The sequence below is a fragment of the Eleutherodactylus coqui genome, chromosome 3, assembly GCF_035609145.1.
Source record: "Eleutherodactylus coqui strain aEleCoq1 chromosome 3, aEleCoq1.hap1, whole genome shotgun sequence".
Classification (NCBI taxonomy): Eukaryota; Metazoa; Chordata; class Amphibia; order Anura; family Eleutherodactylidae; genus Eleutherodactylus; species Eleutherodactylus coqui.
This window is the reverse complement of record NC_089839.1, coordinates 261,810,791-261,836,617: the sequence shown is the minus strand read 5'-3', so window position 1 is coordinate 261,836,617 and position 25,827 is coordinate 261,810,791. Positions and strand designations below refer to the sequence as shown.

Genomic DNA, 25,827 nt, shown 5'->3' with positions numbered 1-25,827 from the left:
TGTCAGATTATCTACCCAATTGCTTTAGGTACTGCACAACTATTGTCAATGTAACTGCATGATACACCGCAAATCCAATATTTTTTTTTATATGAAATTATGTGCACAGCTGCAAGTCATAATATAAGGAAACACAAGTGAGAAAATAGGGAGCATTCAAAAAAGTTGACAAACTGGTCATAGCAGATGCTTGTAAGAAATCAACTTTGGACTACCCTGCAGTAAAAAGTAGAGTAGCACAATACATTATTAAGTAACCTCCATATTATTAGATGGTTCTTATGAGTATAGACTTTTCTTTCTGTCCTCTTCCGTCTAAGAAAACTTTTTTATCAACTAAATGCAAGGGGAATAATGGACCTGGGTTTTCTTTAATTGTTTTGGCTGGGTTCTTAGTTCCACTGAGGGGAAACCTTAATGCTATAGCATACATGGACGTTCTTTAGTGAAAGCTTCCAACATTTTTGGTATTTTAATTTACTATGCACACAGGGGGATTCATTGAAGAATAGCTTGCCATTTGACTTATCTGAAAAGAGTCGTAACGTTGCCCATATTTGGAATCCTAAAAGTCATGCTAAAGAATCCAGTTGACGAGCAACTGCAGGTAAAATACTCCTTTACCCTTCCCATCCCTTTAACAGGAGAAATAATATGGAAACATTGATGTGTATGGTAAAATGACAGACTCACAGATTCTGGCAATTGTTGATGATGACCATAAATGACGTGGACCACAGGGTGATATATATATATATATATAATATTATCAGTAGTTTGATACATAACGGATGTCAATCAATGAAATTCTCCTGAATGATCTCTACAGGATGTGTATATCCAGAATATGTGACTACGGCTGTACATTATAACTTTTCCCCTTTTCTTACAGCCCTAGGATGTCCGTATTCAGAAGAGTGAGGTTCAGTGCCAAGGTTAGACTATTGCTATGGAAAAACTGGACCCTCCGTAAACGGCAAAAGGTACTGTCAAGATAAACACATGATATGACTCTCCACTTCATTACTTATAGCCTTTCAACAACTTAAAGAGACGACATCACCAATTTATTTTATTAATTAAAACCAGATAGAGAAACATATTATATTTTTCTAATCGGTTTCAATTTTCTGATTGTAGAATTTTTTATTCTGTTGTGTATACATGACTATGGGGCGGCCATCTTGATTTAGAGATATGCTTTATGGCAGCCTCATGGGTCAGTCACAATGGACAGGAGGGGACCCATTGACTTGTATGGAGACTGTTGTAGACATGTCCTGTGACCTGTGTGGAGGAGATTCTGCAGGAAGGGGGGTAGATAACCACAGATTATACCTCTTGTGAATATTGGATCCTGTGTTACCTACATATAGGTGTTTCAGTGTAATACTGCCTGTGATGTTAGTCAGATGACTGCTGCAAAGCTTCCTCCACAGAGCAGAAAGTGACAGACTAGTTATGGGCTCTGTGGTCAATGTGAAAATGCAGGATTTTAGGATTTTAAAAAAAAAATACAAATTGCGGCCAAATAATAAAAAAAAATTACCAAAAATTTGCTTAACACAAAAATGTGCTTTATATAATAGGTCGTTTTCTGATGACACATTCCCCTTAAACACAATTTTGGTTTTCTTTTAAAAAAAATGTCGCTTGGTGAAAACAATACTGTTGTCTTCAAAGGTAATTCTGGACAAAACTTAATTAAAAATTCCCAAACTTTCCCATAGCGTTACTTCTCTTCACGGAGCCGTTCTCCTGCATCCTCTTTTCTACTTGTGGTTGCAGGGGCTTTGTTATGTGTCAGCCTTCTACATACTCTTCACACTTATTCTTCACTCTGGTCCAGTCTTTTGTTGCCGACTGTCAACAAGCTGCTGTTGATAGATCTCTAATTGTCATTATGTGTCTCTATTTAGCACTTTAAGTGTGTAATTATAGTTTTGTGACTGTAATGTTGGCTCATTAATAACTGCCAAGCTCATTAGCCTATACATGCCCACTGCAGTGAATAGGCATTAATATGTTAATGAATAAAAACATTTGGATGCATTAATGAGCGCTCTGATGCTAAACGGAGGCAATAATATAATACTCCGCGCAACAATGAAGGCAAAAAAGTCCTTAAAAATGTAGCTTTCATTTTTTTAATCCATAAAAACAGTTTCCATGGTGTGTATACCATAGCTCCTATGCGTTTCTAGTGTTACTGCTCTTAGTCATGGCATCCTTATAATAAAAAGCTGAAGCAATCTAAACCAATCAGAAACCGGGAATATAAATAAATCTTGTTTTTTGTATAGCGCCAACTTATTCCGCGGCACTTTCAGTTAACTTTTTTATTGATTACCCCCCACCAAGCTGAGTACTCATTTTACCAACCTCGGAAGGATGGAAGGCTGAGTCAACCTTGAGCCGGCTACCTGGGATTGAACCCACAACCTTCAGGTCATGAGCGAGTGCTTAGGACTGCATTTATTCATATGACATTACTGTTATATTGGCCTTCCGTATCCGCAAAGTACGCTTGCAAACTAAATAAAAAACAGTTGTCAAATATTGATTGGAACATAATTTTTCGGATGACAGCCGGGCCCTTGCTCTAATAGCGGTGTTCGAAGAGACCTTAGATTCCCGCTATTTAACCCTTTACATGCTGCGGTCATTGTGACCGCATCATGTAAAAGGCAGACAGAGGGAAGGGGCTACCTCTGTCACCCATCAGACCTCTGTGATGTGATTACAGGGTCCTGATAGGTTGCTTGAATATAGCCTCCAGGTCTTCCAGCTACGGTGACCTATGAGGCTCATCCTCTGCCTGACCTCATAGGCTTTCTAATGCACTACTATACTGATGTATAGTAGTGTATAAGAAGAATGATAAAAGACGCTTATAATCAAGTTCCCTAGTGGGACAAAAATGAAAAGTTCAAAAAGGATTATATATATATTTTTAAAAGCAATAAAAAAAACGTCAAAACCACACCATTCCCCCTATAGGGCTCATTCAGGCAAGCTGTATTTTTTGCGCACCTATGTGCGCTAAAAAAGCGCTCCACGCATTAGCAAAATGCACGTGACCATAGCTCTGTGCTATATTGGTTTCAATGGGGCCAGCACTGCTGCTGCTGGCCCTATTGATAGCAGTGGGATGCAGGCAACCCCTGCACTGATTTTCGGGGAAGGGCTTTAAATATAAGCCCTTTCCTGAAATTCATCCCTAGGTGTAGAAAAAAAAACAACAAAAAACATTATTCACCTAGCAGCGCTGTCCGGTCTCCGATGCGTCTTTTCTCTGCAATCCCAGCACTGATCTAAAGCACTTTCAGGATGCGGGGATTTAGAAATCCCCGCCTCTTGGAAGTGCTGGTCTGATTGGCTGAGTGCTCAGCCAATCACAGGCAGCGCTCAGCCATTCATTGAATTCAATGAATGGCTGAGCGCTGCCTGTGATTGGCTGAGCGCTGTGACCAATCTCAGGAAGCGCTCAGCTGTCATTCAATGAATTTACCCAATGTCATTGTCTGTCCTTCAATTCAATTTACCCAATGTACCCTAATATGATGCCATTAGAAAATACAACTTGTCTCGCAAAAAATAAACATATGGCTGTCAATGGAAAAATTAAAAAGGTATGGCTCATAGAATGTGATGATGAAAAAACTGAAACATTAACTGGTCATTAAGGCGCAAACAGGCTTCATCACTGAGGCCTCTTTCACACAGGCGTTGAGATTTTCAGCCGCTCGAATCGTGGCCTGAAAATCACATGAACGGGAGAAAGCTGCAACAAAGTCACAGCTAAATCTCCCATTTTCTCGCCCGATCACATGGCCAGGCTCTGGTATATATATGCTGCAGCCCAGGATTCCATGGGAAGAGACCTTAGCGCTGCTCTCTGCCCCTCCCCTTACTGGTTGATAGCCGCAGTAGAAGTCTATGGGAGATGCTGGCAAGGGGAGGGGGAGGGACTTTAGCAGCACAAGCCGCTGCTAAACTCCCTCTCCCTTCTCTTTTCTGACCGGTCTCATAGCAATCTATGCGTACGGCTAGCGTATTCTAGCAAAAGATAGGACAAGTCCTCCGGATGGTCAATTTTACACACCAGAAAATCGCCCATCTGAACAAATGTATTGGAATCCAATGCTTCAGATGGTCACGATTTCCAGCCAGTGTTTTATAGCGGCAAAATAGCCGCGATAAAACGCTTGTGTGAAAGAGGCCTAAGGGGTTAATAGAGCTAAAAACATAGTCCACAATAAAAGCAGAAGTTCATTATTGCAAGTGAAAAATAACCGTAAAAGTACGACACCCGCTATCACTTATTCCACGCAATACGGTAATGCAAGGAAATTGTTGGATTAGTTCAAAAAATATTTCCATATTGTATAAAAATGACATGTTAGTTACGAATCGAGACAATGGATATCGATTTGTAACTAAATTGCGCAGAACGTGGGAGATGTTTTATCACCAAGTACGTTTACTAGTAAATTATGATTACATGCTATATATATTAATATGTCAATAATAGGGAATGAGAAATAGTTTATGGTGGATGCTAATATAGCAGTAATGTCATATGATTGTTTTCCCGGTTTCTGATTGGTTGAAATGGCTTTTAATGCTTCAGATTTTCTTTGTTAGAAGGCCATGGAAACTGTTTTTATGGATTAAGAAATACAAAAGCTACCTATCTAAGGAATTGTTGGAATTGTATGGAGTAACACAATTACCAGCAGTCCGCTAGGTTTTCTTTGCACTCCTGTGAATTGAACAGGCTGAATTCAATTGACCCCTTAAGGACCAGGCTGTTTTGGTCCTAAAGGACCAGATACTTTTTAGGGATTTCACCCATGTGGTGGTTTACCTGCCCTACTTTTTTTTCCCCTTCCGCTACCAAAATTATTTTTGCTGCGTTTTTTCCCCCATGATATATAGAGCTATTGACTTTTTTCTGTTTTCTAGTTGTATTAAGGGTAAAAAGCTAAAAAATTTATAGTTGTTTTTTAAAAAATTAGTATATTTAGGTTAAAATTAGAGATGAGCAAACGTACTCGGTAAGGGCGATTTCGCAATCGAGCACCGCGATTTTCGAGTACTTCACTACTCGGTTGAAAAGTACTCGGGTGCGCTGTGGGGCGGGGGGTTGCAGAGGGGAGTGGGGGGTAGCAGCGGGGAACAGGGGGGAGCCCTCTCTCTCTCCCTTTCCCCCCCACTCCCCACTGCAACCCCCCGCTCACCCACAGCGCACCCGAGTACTTTTCCCCCGAGTAGTGAAGTCCTCGAAAATCGCGGTGCTCGATTGCGAAATCGCCCTTACCGAGTACATTCGTTCATCTCTAGTTAAAATATTTAAACCTAAATATAAAATACATAAAATATTCATTTTATTTCGGGTGTTTTGATATATAATTTGTATAGTTGTTATTTTGGTAGTATATGTTGACATTAACCCCTTAACGCTATAGGATGTACATTTACCTCCTACAGTGTGGGGGTATGTATGAAGAGATCGTGTGATGATCTCTCGTCACACAACGAGGGCGCCGGCTGTTTCTTACAGCCAACAGCCAGTGACAACAGCTCAGATAAGCTGGGCAACTATGTGACGGAAAAATAAAAAAAGGTAGTTGGCACAGCAGATGGCGGCAGAAAATAATTAATAATAAGTAGTAAAGCCCAAACAAACTATATAATAACTTATTTACATGAGCGTATATCGGCCGGCGTTTTCACGGCCGGCCGATATACGCTTCCATCTGGGCAGTCTCCCCCTTCCCTACCCCTCGCCGGCTCTCTGCCTCTCTCCTCCACTGCAGCGTTTGCAATGGGAGTGGGTGGGATGAGGGTGGAGCTAAGCTCCGCTCTGTCCTGCCCACTCCCATTGCTGGCTGTGGACAAGGGGCGGGGAGGGGGCGGGAGCTTAGTTCCACCCCGCCCACTCCCATTGCAAACAGCCAGAGGAGAGGAGAGAGGCAGAGAGCCGGTGAGGGGGAGGGAAGGGGGGACTGCCCAGATGGAAGCGTATATTGGCCGGCCGTGAAAACGCTGGCTAATATATGGTCGTGTAAAAAAGTTTGGTAATCGGTATCGGTTTGGTATTGGAGTAATCGTACAGACCCATAGAATACAGATATCATGTCATGTCGGTTTTTTTCCCCATTTCTCTCCACTTAGAATTTTTTACAAGTTTTTCAAGACATTATATGCTACCATTGGAAAATGCAACTCGTCCCGCAAAAAACAAGCCCTCATACAGCGACGTCGATGGATAAATAAAGGAGCTACAATTTTTTAAAAGGGGGAGGACAAAATGAAAATGGAAAAAAAAAGGACTGCATCATTAAGGGGTTAAAAGGCTTTCAGGATTAGAAAACACGGCTGCTTTCTTCTAAGCATAACAGCACACCCGTCCATGGGTCCATGGCTTGTGTGTGATACTGCCGCTGAGCCATATTCTCTTCAATCAAGCTAAACTGCAATACCAAGCGCAACCGCTGAACCAGTGGGGTGCTGTTTTTGGAAGAATTCAACCATGTTTTTCTAATCCTGGAGAACCCCCTTAAAGGTCACCTGTCACTAGGGTCGTGCTGCCCAAACCATGAGCAACATGAACCCGGGACAGGACTGCACGGCAGGCCTATGTACGTGCTGTGGCGTTTCAGAATAAACACACTCTGAAGTTTGCCTGTATGGCTCCAGAACGGAGTTCTGTGGATGGGGAGAGCCTGTTGCTTTTTCCTTCTTTCTTCTGTGACTCGAGTCAAACAAGCAAACTTCAAAGTGTGTTTTTTTCTGAAATGCCGCAGCACTTCAGAATAAGCGCCCTTTCACATGGGATGACTTGTCAGGTGCAGATGCCCGACAGGTCATTCTAGTGATGATCGTTCCTCTGCTTTTACACAGAAGTGATCATCGCTAAGTGACTGGAGCTGGTGCATGATTGCTGCGGCCCGTCCACCTGCACTCACAGTGAACAGGCAGTTGTTCATAGATGAACGACTGCCTGTTTACTGCCTGATTGTCGTTCAGTTTTTTTGCATGCAGAAACTGAACAACCAAACAAATTATTGTTCATCGATCATTCGGTGCATCCATTTACATAGTTCAGATTCTCACTGGCCAATGAAAAAGGGCGCTTACATGGGGTCACCTGTCCTGTGGTACAGGCAGCATGAACCCCGTAACAGGTTCCCTTTAAACTAATGATAAGGGCAGGCAAACACTTTTAACTTCATTGACTCAAAAAACAATAAGTCATGTTTAAAAAGCAGATACTATGTCATTGTTAGCGTTCCTTTAATATAATCCCTTTACTTAGCAAATGACTTTCTAAATGCAGGCAGTGTGTCTGGCCATTGGAAGTGTAAATGTCACAGTATAACCCGACACCCATGATGCAGCAGGTGAAGGTGTGAGAACGGCTATGGACGCCTGTAGTGCAGACAGACGCCTCCAGGTGTGGTACATGAACTTATCTTAGGTGAACATTCCTGGCACATTTATCATGGTGTCCCAGTTGTAAATCTCGGGTAGGAGGGTCGTGAAGACTGCAGAAGGGGTTGAGGTGATGGAATGTTTTACCGTCTGCTATGTGACAATATACTTCAATAAAAGAGAAGAGATGTGCAGGAGTGGAGTTGTGTTGGTTCTACAATAGAGACATTTATCATGGTACACTTTTAGGGCTCGGACAGACGAGCGTTTTTTTTTAAGCGCTCACATGAGAGAATTCAGGTGCGCGAAATGGCACGCACCTAACAAAGATAGGACATGCTGCAGGTCACATATAGCTCTGTGGTGCGCACCAAAGATAGGACCTGACCTACCTTTTGTATCGAGCTGCGCAGAAGTTTCCATTGACTCCTATAGGAGCAGGAGTTTATGGAAACTCCTGTGCAGGAAAAGAAGATTCCCCACTGCTTAGAGGAGGACATTTGAAATGTGCAGCCCAGAAGAACATGTTAAATCTCCCACTGTAAACTCCTGTTAGTCCCAGCAGGGATGAGGGGACTCGCAGAGGGTTCACTTAATCACCACAGGGACTAACAGCAATTTACAAAGGGGCATTTAAAATGTGCTTCTGGGCAGCACCTTTTAAATGCACTGCTGTAAGCAGTGGGGTATTCCTCCTGCCCCCCTTCTGGGCAATTCCTCAGCAGCGGGGGCCAGTAGGGGACTCCCTCCTCCTCTCTCCCCAAGGGATTTCTCTGCAGGGAGAGAGAGAGGGTGGGGTTACAGGGCTTTCCCTGTGGGCTTCCCCAGGAATGTGCGAGGAGGGGCGCGAGTAGGGGAATCCACCCTCTAGCTCCGCCCACTCTATATTTGCTATAGGGATTCTCAGTGAGAAGCTCTGTAGCCCTACACACTCTCTCTAGCCCTGTCCACTCTTTTTGCGCTATGGGGAGAGAGGAGCTATGGGGGATTAACCCATAGCAGGGGGAGAGAGCGGAGCTATGGGATTATTAACCCATAGCCCTGCTGCATCCCTCCCTGCTATGGGTCATCCCCCATAGCTCCGCTCTCTCCATAGCAATGCTATGTGGAAATCCCTAAGCCCTTCGGGGTTTCTTCTCTCTCTCCTCCTGGAGCAGCTGGGTGGCAACCCTATGCTACAGTGAATGGGCAATTTTCATGCGCATGAAGCTCGGGTCTTCTGCGCATGAAACTTTGTCCGGTCACACAATTTTAACACATGCGAGCATCAAATCGGTGCGCAAAAAATTGCTCATCTGACCGAAACTTTAGGGTATGTTCTCATTAGGTGGATTTGCTGTGGATTTTTCATTTCTTTGCAGAAGACCTGCAGTAGCTGCAATATGCAAGTATTGTATTGGAATTACATGGCCGCAAATAAGCTATGCCTTTCAGTGTGTCTTGCGGAAATATTCTGAGGGCTCCTTTACACGTGCATAATGCACATTTGTGCGTGAATCAGTGCTGCATATTTGTGAAACGAACTTTGCTTTTTTTTGCGTATTGGCTTATTTTACTGTACTTTTTTCCGTCTACAGGGCATGTTCATTTGCCCGCAGCAAACAAGACACACTGAAATGGCTATTCCAGCGGAATTATACAGCACATCACGCCAATTTGCAGAGAAGTAGAGCATGTTGCGGTTTTTACTTTGCGCGGCTCAAATGCGCAGGAAAATACATGTGTGCAAAAACAACCAATCGAAATCAATGGGTTCTATTTTCTGAATATTGCACATGCAAATACACCCTTGTAAAAGAGCCCTAAGGCTTGATTCACACTAGCATATGCATATTTGCATGTGCATTTGCGCTTCGTCTTTCAGCATCGGGCTTTGCATATTTACGTGCCTAATAGCGTTTTTTTACAGTAACTTTTGCATGTGCCAAAAAAACACACCGTGGCTCTCAGCCTTTGGAACGGCCAATGGGTTCTATTTTCTGCAAATTGAACGCGCAAATACATCCATGTGAATTCGGCCTTACTGCGAATCAGTGGGTCTAACTATCATTACGATGGGCACCTGCAGATATTCAGTGTCCTCTAGCAGTGGTTTCAGCGTACCATGTGACCTCACCTGTTCATTCTCTCTGTCATGCACTTTCGGGATATTGGGTGTAGGCAGATTGTGGAGACAGCTCTTGGCACTCGGACATACCCTTCTAATGTGGTCAGAAGATAAGCCACGCATCTGCACACCCACATTCATAAATCTCCTCCATTCAGTCTTGACTTTAATGTTAGTCTGAAATATTTTCCTCAATGTGTTACAACATATAAGGACTATTTTTATTAGTTTTGATACTAAATTTTACATTTTTTTATGTGACAGCTTCGCTTTTTCGTGGAAATTTTCTGGCCCTTATCGCTGATTCTTGTCCTGGTGTGGCTGAGAAATGCAAACCCACTCTACGGCAAACACGAATGTAAGGAATCTTGTTTTTCATGATCATTTTAATTGGTGTTACATAAAACAAATAATGTGTTATAGAAACCTTAAAGATATGTATCTGGCGGGGCCCCATACAAAGAATGGGGCCCACTTTCTAGTGCTTGTTAACTTAATTGTACCCCGAACCACCTTGGACAGGACTTGGCACTTGTTTGCCCTTCAGCTCCTTTTATGATACTTGCTCTAAAGGGGTATTCCCAAGATCTCATCAATGACTTGTGTCCTATATGACAAAACAATAATCTTTGCAAATTCAATTTGCTATAACGAAGTGTTTCTTAGTACTAAATAACTCATGCGGAGTCAGTGCTGTCCCTTTGTTACTAGTGAACACATCCTTGGCTCTCTATTTGGCTGGCTGAGCATGCATAGTCCGTCTCCACTGTTTTCTATGGCAGCACTAGTGACTTCACGCATGTGTAGATTCCTCATTCTCAATGCACAGGGAGGGCTAGCGCAATGAAGGTGGTGGGAGCTGGGGGGAGAAGCAGGGACTGCTGGGAAATGTAGTTTCCTGGTGGAAAATGGGTGTCATGTGTGGTGAGCTGAAGACTTGCCCGGTGTGCTCAGTGAGCAGGAAAAGACCAACAGAGGAACACAAGTGAAATAACACAGAATAACATCACATAGTCAGGTGATATGAAGGTATGGTGCTATGTTTCAATGCATTAGGGATGTATCAGGCTTTAACCTTTTGCAATCCAATTTTGGATTCAGGGTTTCCTAGGGGGTTTTCTCTTTCTGCTATTATACAATGGTGCCATCTGCTGGCTAGAGCCAGTACTGCAGTATGTGACATGCTGGAGAGACCTCCAACAACAGAGCAGCAAGTAATATACAGTAAGAATACCCTGCCAGAGGTCTTCCGACATCAGAGCTGTACAGGCTTCAATCAGAATGTTGGAAGACGTCAGACAGTGGATTGGAAAGGCTTAAAGACAAACATGCAATTGTGGTCTATCCCTTTTAATTGCCTAAACACTTGTCTGCTAACATTATAGGGTCAATGTAGAGGGGTTCCTGCATAGGATTTCTTCATTTGGGCCCTCTGTCTACAAGGACCCCATAGTAGCTGCATTGACTGCTTCTACGCTACATATAGGCTTGCCTTCAGTCAAGTGTTGTAATTCACATGAATTTCTGCAAACATTTACAACTTTTTTATATTTGATACCATATGCATCACTTTTCAAGAAAGTGGGCGCCGATTAGTGGGAAGGACATGGCCGTCCCTGACCCTATAGATTTAGTATAATTTACACCAGAAATTGCTGTAAATTATAGCTGATATCTACTCCAGCTCATAGCTGGTGAAAAGTTCTGTTTTTGGGACATGGACATCTCAAGATGTAAAAACTTAAGAGCCTTGTGTCTCTTACTAATACATTGGACGCATCTTCCCCCAGTAGGCTTTGGATTAAGACAAGCATATAACATCCCGGTCTTAAAGGGGTTGTACCAAGAATAACTTTTATCACCTATCCACAGGATAGTTGATAAAATTCTGATCAATGGGGGTCTCATTGCTGAGACACCGAGCGATCCCGAGAACGGGAGTCCTGTGCCCCCGTCTACTGTCAAGTCAGGCCCTTTGCAACCACCCACAGTGATATCAGATGGAATGGAGCAGCGGATGAGTTTGCATGGTATTACTCCATTCATTTCAAAGGGGCTGACGGGAATAGCTGAGTGTAAGCTCTCCGCTATCTCTGGCACTCCCACTTAAAATGAATGAAGCGGTGCCACCTTGCGCTCAACCACCGCTCCATTCAGTCTTCTTCCCACTGCGAAGGGTGCAATGAGTCTGCTTGAGGAGGAGACGGGGACACAGAACCCCTGTTCTATGGATTGATGAGGATCTCAGCGGTGAGTCCTCCTCTGATCAGCCTTCTATCACCTATCCTGTCGATAGGTGGTAAAAGTTTTTCTTAAATACAACCCATTTAATAAATTTCCACTATTGTTTTAATTCTATGACCATTTAAAAGTTTTCTCTTCACAGTAACAGCTCTTATATTTGACCTTGGCTGCTCTGGTTGGACAGAAATTCTGCAAACAGATCGACTGGGAAGGCAGCCAGTATTCTGTTTTGAAAATCATTGACCTCTTCTGTACAGTACATGTCTATAAAGACTATATCTGTGCCTTTATGTACCTATTAGCAATGTGGCTAGAGTGGCTGAACTTGCTAATTAAAAGGGCAGTCCACATATTTTGACCATGCTGTATATAAAGTTATTAACATAATCCCTTCAGTTAGCTGCGGTAGTGATCTAAGAACATGCCTGCCCTGGAAGAGTAAAGCAAATTCCCTATGGCTTCTCTGTAAATCCTCTCGCAGACTACAAATATAGTCTATGCAATAAGGATTATATTTGCTGACTAAGGCTGCTGTAAACAGTCTGCTGGAAGACAGTTGGGGGGGGGGGGGGGTATGGGGGACCGGAAGTTTCCTTGTCAGCCCTGAACTATTTTCAGATAAAATAAATAAAATCTTGTTATTTGTATAGCGCCACATTATTCCGCAACACTTTCAGGTACCAAGCTGGGTACTTATTTTACCAACCTCGGAAGGATGGAAGGCTGAGTCCACCATGAGCCAGTTACCTGAACCTTGCGGGGATTGAACTCACAACCTTCAAGTCATGAGCGAGTTCAATCCCCGCATGGTTCAGGTAGCCGGCTCAAGGTTGACTCAGCCTTCCATCCTTCCGAGGTCGGTAAAATGAGTACCCAGCTTGGTGGGGGGGGTAATAAATAAATTACCTGAAAGCGCTGTGGAATAAGTTGCCGCTATACAAATAACAAGATTTATTTATTTTGAATTATCTGAAAATAGTTCAGGGCTGACAAGGAAATTTCCGGTTCCTCGTTCCTGCTCCAAATGTCCCACTCCTACAGTTAACTGGAAAAATTCTGATAAAATCATTATATCAGCTAATTGCTATTTAAACATCTTCTGCCAAGTGTCTTCCAACTAGAGAAATTCCAGAATATCTCATCATACATAGAACATGTTGCAAGCCAGAATCAATGATTCTCTAACATAGCTAATGTTATATTTACCATGTGTGTGTTGTAGTTATTTCCAGCATCTGTGGATATTTAAAGAGACAGTTGTTTATTTTTGCTTGCAAAATGGCCGCCTTATCAGGAATCTTAGTTTCCACTGGTCATCGTAAAGAGAAGACGTCAAGATGTGCCCTTCAATCGCATAGGCTTAAGATATGCATACCTTTAGGCAGATAAAGTCCAGACGCAAGCAACAAAAAAAAGGGGAAAAAAACTTCAAGTAACCGAGAAGGAATGTAGCACGTAGACTTCTGATGTTTTGACAAGTGCTGTTTTCAACACTAAAGCTAAATTTTAATTCTTTCCTCTGTTTTTATCCATTTACACAGGCCATTTTCCAAACAAGGCGCTGCCTTCGGCAGGGGTGTTGCCGTGGTTACATGGAATTTTCTGCAATAGCAATAACCCTTGTTTTAGAAGTCCTACACTTGGAGAGTCACCTGGCGTGGTTTCAAACTACAACAATTCCATGTAAGCAGTCATGCCTATGTTAAGCAATTAGCCTGGACTGCAATATGTTTACATTCTCGGGGTATCTCTTTGACATATTGCATTTGTGGACGCTTCTTCATAGTTCACTATATGTCTTCACATGAAGGAAAAAGTTCACTCACAGGTGAAACATTCCTCTGCATTCTTTACAAACTTTACAGAACAGGTTAAATGGCAAAAACAGAGACAGAGCGTGATTATACAGTTATGTATAGGGGTAGGGGAAATTGTTTGAATGCATCTGTGCTTTACACCCGTTCTTTCATGTTATCAATTCTGGACGGCATGAAAAAACTTCAGAAAACATCAATCCATTATTGACTGTAGAGGTAAGGGTTCTACTATTGTGCCTGTCCTTTAATTGTATCAAAATCCAACACACCCCAAAAGGGATGTATGGCGATATGTATGGTGATTAGGGATGAGCGAACCTACTCGTTTCGAGTAATTACTCGATCGAGCACTGCGATTTTCGAGTACTTCCGTACTTGGGTGAAAAGATTCGGGGGGCACCGGGGGGCAGGGGGAGGCGTAGCGGAGCGGGGGTAGCAGCAGGGAACAGAGGGGAGTCCTCTCTCTCTCCCTCTACCCCCCACTCCCCGCTGCAACCCCCCACTCACCCACGGCGCCCCCCGAATCTTTTCGCCCGAGTACGGAAGTACTCGAAAATCGCGGTGCTCGGGCGAAAAAGGGGCGTGGCCGAGTAGGTTCGCTCATCTCTAATGGTGATACAATGAAAAAAAGTTTTTACTTAATGGATATCTCGATAGATGCTATATATCACCCCTAGGCTTCCGTGCCCAAAATATTATATTTAATGCATAGGTACTTTCACTGGACAGCTGTGACAAATGCTTCTGATGGATACCACCATCACTAGTAGGCTTCCATGCTAAAAAATGTATATGTATCACATCTTTCCAAACCTGTCAACAAAACGATGGACGAACTCAAGGGACCTGGATTCCGGGATCGACTAGGATTCAGTGGAGATATATAATAATTAGACCTAGGATTTGACTAGCTGAGGTAAATATCTAGATGCCCTACTTAATTGAACTCCTTGAATCACTCTGACTGGACCCACCACGAAGCAGAGCACCCACCTCAAAAATGCGACCCCACTGCTTGAATGAGGCAAGATCCAAGGTCAGATAGGAACAAGAACATCAAACCAGAGACCGATGAACATTTAACACAAAACACTGCCATACACAGACCAATATACAATAGTATAACCGATGTCCTCAGCAAAGAAGAACTGGTATAAATATCCAAAAAGCGACCGATAGGCTTGCTGAGCTTTCCATCACCTTAGGTAGCGTATCAGTGCTGGACACAAGGAGAATTCTTAGACCCTTAGCATCCAGCACTGAAATGATACTGAGCATGCGCTGATGGGTGCATTATGTGGTCCAGGGCTGCTGCTGTGAAGGTACTCCGGACCATTTCTCGAATCCTGGAAGTGATCGGTGCTGGTGGCACTGTGACAATATGTTTATTGTACACATTTTACTAGATAGTGCATGATTGTCTTGAACTGGCATCATCACTATTTATATAACTTAATGAAATACAAATATAGTTAAGAGGTTCCGTTCATAGTCTTCATTGCAGATTCTGTCATTTTGCCCAAATGACTATTTTTACCAGTAAAATGATGGACATCACAACAGAAACCTGACAGACCCATTATAGGTCAATGGCGTCTGTCGGCTACTGTTGGTGTCTGACATGTAGCTACAGTAATTTGGTGTCCGTTCTTTTCGGTTTTCTGCTCCTATGACAAAACAGAAAACAGGATACGGTTAGTACAGATGTAAATCAACCTAAAGGCCCCATACACATTATATAAAAGTAATCTGAACCCACCAAATCTAGGTTGAACAGCGACTGTTGTATGTGTATGATGGCCTCCCGATGTTCGGCACGTTGGATTTCAACACCCAGTCCTTTTGATCTACCTGGAGATAAGCCATCAGCTGAGGAATTTGGCTGTAGCTTTCTCCACTATCCTCATGGTAAACACATGAACACTTGGCCAAACTAAGCTCTCACATGTACGAGGCAACCGGGAAAAATAGCTGGTGGCCAAACAAGTGTTCGCACAAAACCTATTAAATGTGCAAAGGCACCGTAAAGGTGGACACATTTACAACCCTAAATCCAAAAAAGTTGGGACACTGTTTAAAATGTAAAGAAAAAAAGAATGCAATGATTTGGAAGTATCATATAACTCTATTTTATTCACAATAGAACACATAACAGAAGTTGAAAGTGAGACATTTTTTCATGTCATTAAGAAAAAAAAAACTCATTAAAAAATTGATAGCAGCAACACATCTAAAAAAAATGGTTGAGATAGGGTTAACAAAAAGCAGGAAGTGGCACTAATGAAAAAACACTGTAGGGTTAATTTTCTACTAAGTCACATGGCTCTGTATAAAAAGAGCATGTTAGAGAGGCAGAGTCTCTCAGAAGCAAAGATGGTCAGAGGTTCACCAATCAGTGAAGAACTCTAAAACAATTCAGAAAACTATTCCTCAATGTAAAATTGTGAAGACTTTGAGTATCCCACCATCTACAGTACATAATATCATCAAAAGATTCAGAGCCTGGAGAAATTCATGTACACAAGGGACAAGGCCAACAGTCAGTATTGGATGCTCGAGATCTATGGGCCCTTGGATGGCACTGCATTAAAAACAGGCATGATTCTGTAATGAAGATCATTTCATGGGCTCAGAAATACTTCCAGAAATCATTGTCTGTGAAGACAGTTCGCTGTGCAATCCACAAATACAAGTTAAAGCTGCATCATGCAAAGAAGTAGCCATATATCAAAACAATCCAGAACGCCGGCGTCTCCTTTGGGTCAAAGCTCATTTAAAATGGACTGAGGCAGAATGGAAAGCCATTCTATGGTCAGATGAATCAAAATTTGAAACTCTTTTTGGAAACCATGGACGCTAGGTCTGGGGGACTTAAGAAGAGGGAGGCCATCCAGCCTGTTTTCAGCGCACAGTTCAAAAGTCTGCTGGTATGGAGTCACATTAGTGCCTATAGCATGGGCAGCTTAAACATCTTGAGAGACACCATCAATGCTGAGCAGTATATAGAATTTTAGAACATCATATGCTCCCATCCATCATAACATCTCTTTCAGGGAAGGCCTTTTACATTTCAGAAAAATAATGCTAAACCATGTACTGCATCCATCACAACAGTATGGCTTTGCAGAAGAGGATTCTGGGTGCTGAACTGGCCGCCTGCAGTCCAGTCCAGACCTTTCACCAATAGACCCAAGACTGTTGAGCAGCTAGAATTCTACATCAGAGAAGAATTGGAGAACATTCCACTCTAAAAATTCCAGCAATTGGTTTCATCAATTCCCAGATGTTTACAGACTGTTGTAAAAAAAATAGCAGATAACACGCAATGGTAGACATGGCCCTGGTCCAACTTTTTTGAGATGTGTTGCTGCCATCGATTTCTAAATGAGGTTTCAAATCATTGCATTTCTTTTCTTTACATTAATTTACATTTTACACAGCGTCCCGACATTTTTGGTATTGGATTTATATATTGTACAAAGGCATAGGTAGGTTTTCTTTCTCCTTGGGCAAAGATTCAGCTTGCTGACTTAGCCTTGTGCATAAATACCATGGCCAAGACAGAGTGGCTTGTAGAAATCTCTCCAGCACCTAGAGTATATACTCATCAGCCCCCACCTATCCATGCTTCTTTATACAGGGTGGGCCATGGAAAAGGAGCCTGGCACCACACTCTTATAAAAGCGGTCTAAAAGAAAATCTGTCTTTGTTTCCCATATGAACCAATCACAGCACAGCTTTCAGTCTTATGCTGCTGAAGTAAAAGTAAAGCTGCGCTGTGATTGCTATGTGCAATAAAGACAGATTTTCTTTTAAACAACTTTTATGACAGTATGGTGCTGGGCTATTTTTCTGGGCTCCACCTTGTACAATTCTATGCATAACATTCTGGAGGATACACTGTGTTTCCTCGAAATAAGACAGGGTCTTATATTAATTTTGCCCCGAAAAAAGAAGTGCTAGGGCTTATTTTCGAGGAATGTCTGATTTTACTTACCCAGTGGATTGAGCCCCGGTCCTTCCCACTGCTTTCCAGAGCCCCGACGTGGTATCTACAGTCCTTGGCTACCCAAACAGGATCACTTCCTGCTCACGGGATTCATAAATCCTGCCTCAACAGAGTGTTGGCTATGATTTATTCGAGTGATGCATTGATTGGCTGAGCCGTGGCACTCAAAAAAACAATCACAGCCATCGCGTTATGGAAGCAGGATCTACAATTGGCTGAGCCAATTCATAAATACCGCCTCCACAAAGCAATGCCTGTGATTGGTTCTTCGAGCACTGCATTGATTGGCTGAGCTGCGGCTTAGGACTGTGGGAACTGCATCAAGGCTCTGGAAATCAGCAGGAAGGACCTGGACCGAGCCTGTTGGGTAAGCAAAGTAAAAATGCAGCAATTGCTTTTTTACTGCCATTTTCATGCACCTAATGCATTCCTATTGACTTTTTTTAACTGTAACTATGGCTTTTTTTTCGGGATAGGGCTTATATTTCAAGCCTCTGGAAAATCCCGAAAAATCATGCTAGGACTTTTTTTCGGGATAGTTCTTTTTTTTTTTTTTTAGGGAAACACTGTAGCACCTTGAGTAGTCTATGGAGCCCAGTAGTATACGAGACTGAGAACATAGAAGACAATACATTTTATAACAGGGTTTTCTGTTTAGTGGTACTTTTGGGGTACATCCAAACGGGGTCTATTGGCTGCAGCAGATTTTGCTGCAGATCTATATTGTATCATACATGACATTTCAGATGAGTCTGGCAATAGGAGAAAATTGTGAGGTCTATGATCATCCAAAACTCAACACAACATAGCTCTTGTAGCAATATTATACCTATTGGAATTAGCAGGTCCGATTCGTGGTGCCTGAATCGTCTCAGGAATATTTTAGACAATGCAAGAACAATGCCAAAAAGCTTTTGCAACATTTCAGGTCACTAAATGACAGGACACAAGCCTTCCAACTGCAAACACAGGACAACTGAGAAAGTTGCAGATAACAGGTAGTGGGTAAAGTACATTTTTAGACATGGCCTTTTTTTGTTATTCCAAACAAAAGCCTCATTGTGAGCAAAGCTCGGATGTTACAGGATATGTAACAGGGGTGATAAGAAAATAGGTGCTATGGTATCAATCATAGTCCTGGTTGCCACAGCTTTACAACAAACCTTTGTATGAAGCCTTTGTCATTACAGAGGTTCTTTATTTATGCTTCGAGGATGCCAGATAGCAGACGTGTACAGACTCAAGATGTTTCGCGGCCATTTTTGGTAAAGGATATATATTAACACCAAGTATTTAATGATGCAGATATGTGATATCCTTTATCATAAGAAATGAATCCCACTGACCTCAAGACAGCCCCCCCTCCACTCACTGTTTTCTTAAGACTCGGCGTGCCCAACACCCACTGAATTCCATATAATTAATTAAAATACCTGGATTTTCTTGTCAATATCCCAATGATCGTTCAAGCAAATCATTGGAACCAAGAAAGTATTTGGTTACTACAACTATGTTTAGATATGTTGTGACTTTTTTAACATAGTAACAGACAAAGAGCCATCTTGTCCCAGGGTGAAATTAAAATTTTGGAAGCTTTACATTGACACGCTGTTTTCCTGAATCGAGCTTTCCATTTAGACAGTTACCTTCTACTGTAGATTAAATCTCTTTAGTGCTGTTTCATTTTTCTGTTACGCTTGCACAGTGTCTGAGTGGATCGGTTATTCTTGCTCTGATATGAACAATTATTAGGGTGTGGTCCTCCTGGGAACATATATGGGCTTTGTTTGAGACCCATAGAACCTGTACAGTATACAGTTACAGAAGATGGATCTCAAACTACAATCGCAGTGTAGGAGTATGGACTTGAAGTTCTCCATAGGTCAACTATTTTGATTGACTAATGGAATTTGTTCTCAGCTGCTGCCTCTCTCCGCTGGCGGCCATGGTACATGCTCTCTCCATGTCTGCGGCAGGCAGCAGGCATCCGGCTCTGGTCTCCATGTTCTCCATTATTTGGTAGCCTGAAGGACATGTGCGCACATGCCCACAGTCTTGAAGGGCCAGCTTGCGTCCTGCTATTCTGTCCCCTGCCAATCATGAAGCACCTCAGGGTTACATCAGTTGCCTTCCCCCTATGGAAGGTCTCTAAGCTTTTGGTCTTTTCCATCCAACTATAGGTGATATCCGTTTATGCTGACTTCCAAGTTTCTGACTTTGGCTACTCTTGACTCCACTGCATTCTCTACTCTTGACCTGGGCTTCTTGCATTCACCATTCTCCTGCCTCTGTCTGCCCCCACTCCTAGCCTAGTTGCACCATGCTGAACCTACTCTGTGCACCCTGACCTCTGGATTGCCCCTCATTTTAAAGTTACAAAGTTTGACTTTTCTGACTACACCACTCTTCACATGCTCAGGTACCTCATCTTGTGCTGTTGTAGTATCAGCTGTCACTGGGACCACTTCCAGTGTTATGGCCTGGGGCTCCCACAGCAAAGCCCAGATCCCAACTGGTGGGGTGAAAGGGTGAAGATCGGGGTTCCTCAGATATCATCTTTGGATCTGGCCCAAAGTCAAACCAGTGTATGACACAGCTAGATCCACATCTGCTGGTCCTGGCACAAATTATGTTTTGGAATGTTTTAAGTCTGGGTCCATCTATAGTAAACTTACATTATTTATTGTGAAAGTACATTCCTAATCTGTGGAATATGTGTTCAGGCCCATTTATACGGAGCGATGATCGCTCAAAGATCGCTCAAACGACAGTTTGAGTGACAGCTTTGAGTGATCATTTTGCATAAATTATTAACTAGAGATGAGCGAGCATACTCGCTAAGGGCAATTACTCGAGCGAGCATTGTCCTTAGGGAGTACCTGCCCACTCGGAAGAAAAGATTTGGGTGCCGGCGGGGGGCAGGGAGTGGCGGGGGAGAGCGGGGGGGAATTGAGGGGAGATCTCTCTCTCCCTCTCTCCCCCCCCGCTCCCCCCTACTCACTCCCGCAACTCACCGCTCACCAGCGCTGGCACCCGAATCTTTTCTTCCGAGCGGGCAGGTACTCGCTAGGAACAATACTCGCTTGAGTAATTGCCCTTAGCGAGTATGCTCGCTCATCTCTACTATTAACCCTTTCCAATCCACTGTCTGACGTCTTAAGACATTACGAATTAAGGTTGTACAGTTCCAATGTTGGAAGATGTCCATCGGGGTTCTCTTACTGTATATGGCCAGCCTCTCTGCTGTCTGAGTCTATCTAGCGTGTCACCTCATGCAGTACTGGCTTTAGCCAGCAGATAATGCCGTTATATAATGGCAGAAAAAGAGTAAACCCCCTAGGAAAACCATGATACAAATTGGATTGGAAGGGTTAAGTAGCTACTCAGCTACTTAAGATCAATTAAGCCTTTAGCTGAAAGCAGTTAATAGCTGAAGGTCTCTTATCTCCATTCAGTTTCATTGTTCTCCAATGGGAAACAATGCTATCAGAACTCCCCGTAGTGAACTGCTGATAAGGCTGAAACATGATTTTTAGGTTGGACTGATTTTAACAATCAGCTAGCAGTGCACAAAAAATGCACAATGGCTGCGCGTTTAGACGCAACGATGATCGCTCAAGAATCTTTTTTTTTTAGCAATTTTTGAGTGATCATCGCTCCATATAAATGGGCCTTTATTAGAATCAGCCCGACGAAGCAGTAGCATACATAAAAAAGTGGGGGCCCTATATTAAGGATCCAACAGGGCCTGTTATTAAGGTGCTAGATTTTGTCACCCAGGAAAAAAGGGTCTGATGTTTGTTTTCCCTTCCACTTCTTCTGCATGACCCTTGAAGGGGTTTTATCATAATCATAAGCTAGGGGATAACTTACTGATCTGTGGGGTTCTTACCACTGAGAGCTTCACTCATCCCATGAACAGTGGTCCCATTTCCCCATCCTCTTACTTTGGGCTTAGGCCTCCTTCCCACGAGCGTGACGGGCTCCGCCGCATAATATTCCACAGTGAAGCCCGTCACGGCGCCCCCCAGAGACCCCATATTTACCAGCGGAAGATAGCGGGAAGACGCTTCCCCGCCCACCGCCGTCGCGTCATGTGACACGCCCACCGTGTCACATGACGCGGCCGGCCGTGTCACGTGACGCGCCGGCCGCGTCATATGACGCGTGGCGGTAGGCGGGGAAGCGTTTTTTCACACTATCTTCCGCTGGTTGCAGCGGGAGATAGCGTGAACGGCTGGCTTCCATTGACTGCAATGGAAGCCGTCAGCGCGTACACCCACGGCAAATAGAACATGCTGCGGGTGAGAACGGGAGATTTCACTGTGCGTAATTCCGCGGTGGAATTATGCATCGTGAGCATTGTGCTATTAGGTTCAATAGAACCTAATAGCAGGGGGCAACGCAGCGGATTTTTGCCGCGGATTTACGCGGCGTAAATCCGTTCGTGGGAAGGAGGCCTTACTGCACCCCTTGCAGCGAGGAGACGGAATGGAGTGCTGGTTGCACAAGTGCACTGGCACTCCATTTATTTTCAATGTGACTGCCAGAGATAGCTGAGCGGCAAGCCCTCAGGTTTTTCCATCAGCCCCATTGAAATGAATGGAGCACCGACCGCATGCTCAACTTGCGGTCTATTCAGTGTGATGTCACTGTGGAGATAAAGCAATGATAAAAAGAGCGGGACGCAGCACCCCCATTCTCAGGATCAGTAGGAGTATCAGCAGTGAGATCCCCTCAATCAACAAATCATCTCTAATCCTGTGGATAGAGTATAACTGACCATTCCGATACAACCCCTTTGAGACATTTTCCAACCCCCTTGTTTTTAGTCATTCAGTTCCTCTGGTTCCAGCCACTCATTAGAAAAGGTGGTGAGACCAAACATCACTGGACCCCCTCTCTCCATGGGGTCCATAGTAGCTGCATGGACTGCCTCTATGACATGTATGCCCTTGCTATGACGTGGTCAGTTACATTCAATGTGATACTGCAATTGGATACCACCAGTCCAACAAATTAGTTCATCACATTTTTGCCCTGCTTCAGGTATATATTATTAACCCCTTCCTTCCGCAGTCCTTTTAGTTTTCTTATTTTCCCTTTTTCCTCTCCACTTTCAAAAAATCATAACTCTTTTAGTTCCCCAGTTACATAACTACTTTAGGGCTTATTGTTTGCGGGGAAAGTTGTATTTCTTAATGGTATAGAGTAATGTCCTATTAATGTACCAATTTTACCAAACTCCCCTTAACTAGCTTAGAACCAAAAGTAATAGCTGTATAGCCGCCTGGAAGGCCAAAACATAGTTACTTGCCAACGCTAAAATAAGTACAATAGTGTTAATAGTCAAATATAATTCTGTGGTTTGGCAAGCTAAACTCCTCTACATTGGTGGCTGAGGAGAGGTGGATTGCATTTGAAGCAACTACATTTTACTAAAAGAGGATTTTGACTATGGGGAAAAATCCTGCAGCAGAAGCCTCAAAAATAAAATACATGGACTGGAATCAATCATTAAAGCCAAGAAAAGAGTAATCCAGATCATGAATCTAATTTTCAAGTATATAAATAGGAAGCAAACAGATTGGGCAGGACCATCTGTAAGGACTGGCGGTTCGCGGGTCCATCGTGCCCGCACCGCCGGTCCTGTCACACGTGCGGCTGCTGTGCGGCGCAGGGGGGCCCCGGTCCTTGTCACCTCCCCTGGCCGCCGGGCTCCGCCCCGCCGCCGAGTTGCCAGGGACGCGGTGGGTGTTGCCCCACGTCGCGTCCTAGGTATCTTGGCAACCAAACATGTGTCTCCTGTCCTGCCTCCTGCAGGGCTGGGGGCGGGTTCCCCAGTGCTGCTGGGTGCACTCAGCTGCTGTCAGGCTCCCCGCCCCAATCAGCTGCTGGGGCGGGAGCTCTGACAGCATTTAAACCTGCTGGTGTCTGCAGACCAGTGCCAGTGTTAGTTTTGGATTTCCTGCTACACCAGCGTACTGCGTATTTCTGACTCCTGATACTGACCTTCTGCCTTTTGACCTGACGTTGCTTTTGCCTGACCCTCTTGTACCGCGTACCCTCTTGTTGCTGACCCGGATTGTCTGACTCTCCTTGCTGTTGTTTGTTCCAGTGTCTGTCTGTTTGTTAGTCCCAGTGTTCCCTTTCCTTAGTGAGTGTAGGGACCGTCGCCCAGTTGTTGCCCTGGGGCTTAGCCCAGGGGGGCAAGTAGGAAGGGACAGGGGTTGCGGGTATTTTCAGGGACCTCCAGTTTCCCGGACCCCGCGTCCTGACACCATCCAGGGAAAAACTGAAAATGCCCCTTTTGTCTGGAGGGAAGGTGCTTTCCTCACCCTCATTGTTATGACCCCTTCCATTCTGGAGATCCATAGGGGTGTCTATATGGAAAGACCGTAAGAAATGCATGGGATTTTAAGCATTAGCACTGAGCTGCCCTTTTGACGCATGCTTGGCTGAGAGCTTTCTCGCCAAATTTGTGTTTTCTTCACCTCTTGCCCTGCTCTGGGTGGTTTGGGGAGCCAGCTGGTAACAGCAGCTGAGTGGCTCCAACCCCTGACCAATGAGTGGTATCTATACCCATGACCACTTGTTGTCCCGAGTAGCAGCTAACATGAGCTATCTAGAAACCAGTAGAGAAAGAAACTTGTTAAGCACACTCTAACTTTGCAGGTGGCATTAGACCTTTCCCTCCAGGCAAAAACAACATTTTTAGCATTTTTGGAGTGTCACTTTAATTGTTCAAACGAAGCCCAAAACTAATCATTATGCAACTATTTCAGACAAAGCAGTCTTTATGTAAAATTGATTATTGTGTTTATTAGAGATGAGCGAACGCGTTCGTCCGAGCTTGATATTCGTGCGAATATTAGGGTGTTCGGGATGTTCGTTATTCGTGACGAACACCATGCGGTGTTCTGGTTACTTTCACTTCCTTCCCTGAGACGTTAGCGCGCTTTTCTGGCCAATTGAAAGACAGGGAAGGCATTACAACTTCCCCCTGCAACGTTTAAGCCCTATACCACCCCCCTGCTGTGAGTGGCTGGCGAGATCAGGTGTTCGCCTAATATAAAAGTCGGCCCCTCCCGCGGCTCGCCTCAGATGCGGTGTGAGTTAGATGAGGGACAGTGCTGTTTATACCGGAGCTGCTGTAGGGAAAGAATTGGTAGTTAGTGTAGGCTTCAAGACCCCCCAAAGGTCCTTATTAGGGCCACTGATAGCTGTGTGTTGGCTGCTGTTAGCAGTGGGATTTTTTTTTTTTTCTCAAAATCGCCTCTGCAGACCGTTGCACCTGGCATTAGGGACAGAAGTGCTGCATAGGCAGGGAGAGTGTTAGGAGTGAGTGTAGCCTTCAAGAACCTCAACGGTCCTTTCTAGGGCCATATTTATCCGTGTGCAGTACTGTCCAGGCTGCTGTTGGCTGTGCTGCATTTTTTTTGGGCTTCTCAAAATCGCCTCTGCAGAGCATTGCACCCTCCATTGATACTGCAGGGAAAGAATTGTATAGGCAGGGCCACAACACAGTTATTATTCATAGAATATACGCAGTGCTGCCTGTTGGTGGGAAAAAACTGAAAACAAATCTATTTGTCCAGCCTGTGTCCGTCCTTACGCCTGTGTAGACGTGTGAGCTGCGTGAAAAACATTGCTAAATCATACGCACCCAGCTACGCTTTACTGCTGGGTTCGCCATTTGCTTTCCTTAATTGGGAAAAAAAATACCTGCTCTCCAAGAGTTATAATAACTCTGCTACCCTCACGTTCTGTGACACATAAGCAGGGACACAGCGCAGTTATTAAACTTCGCAGGTTCATTGAATATACGCAGTGCTGCCTGTTGGTGGGAAAAAACTGAAAACAAATCTATTTGTCCAGCCTGTGTCCGTCCTTACGCCTGTGTAGACGTGTGAGCTGCGTGAAAAACATTGCTAAATCATACGCACCCAGCTACGCTTTACTGCTGGGTTCGCCATTTGCTTTCCTTAATTGGGAAAAAAAATACCTGCTCTCCAAGAGTTATAATAACTCTGCTACCCTCACGTTCTGTGACACATAAGCAGGGACACAGCGCAGTTATTAAACTTCGCAGGTTCATTGAATATACGCAGTGCTGCCTGTTGGTGGGAAAAAACTGAAAACAAATCTATTTGTCCAGCCTGTGTCCGTCCTTACGCCTGTGTAGACGTGTGAGCTGCGTGAAAAACATT

The 25,827-nt window shown here is 43.9% G+C and overlaps 1 protein-coding gene across 1 annotated transcript in view; it reads left to right on the top strand.

Moving 5' to 3' along the window:
* The first annotated feature begins 523 nt into the window (after nt 1–523).
* ABCA4 (ATP binding cassette subfamily A member 4) overlaps nt 524–25,827 on the top strand; it is a 206,443-nt gene continuing 181,139 nt past the window's right edge. Inside the window, exons 1-4 of the mRNA XM_066597367.1 lie at nt 524–607; nt 893–983; nt 9,812–9,905; nt 13,333–13,474. Coding sequence (XP_066453464.1) covers nt 900–983; nt 9,812–9,905; nt 13,333–13,474 — 320 coding nt within the window. The 5' untranslated portion in view covers nt 524–607; nt 893–899. The remainder of the gene's footprint in view (nt 608–892; nt 984–9,811; nt 9,906–13,332; nt 13,475–25,827) is intronic.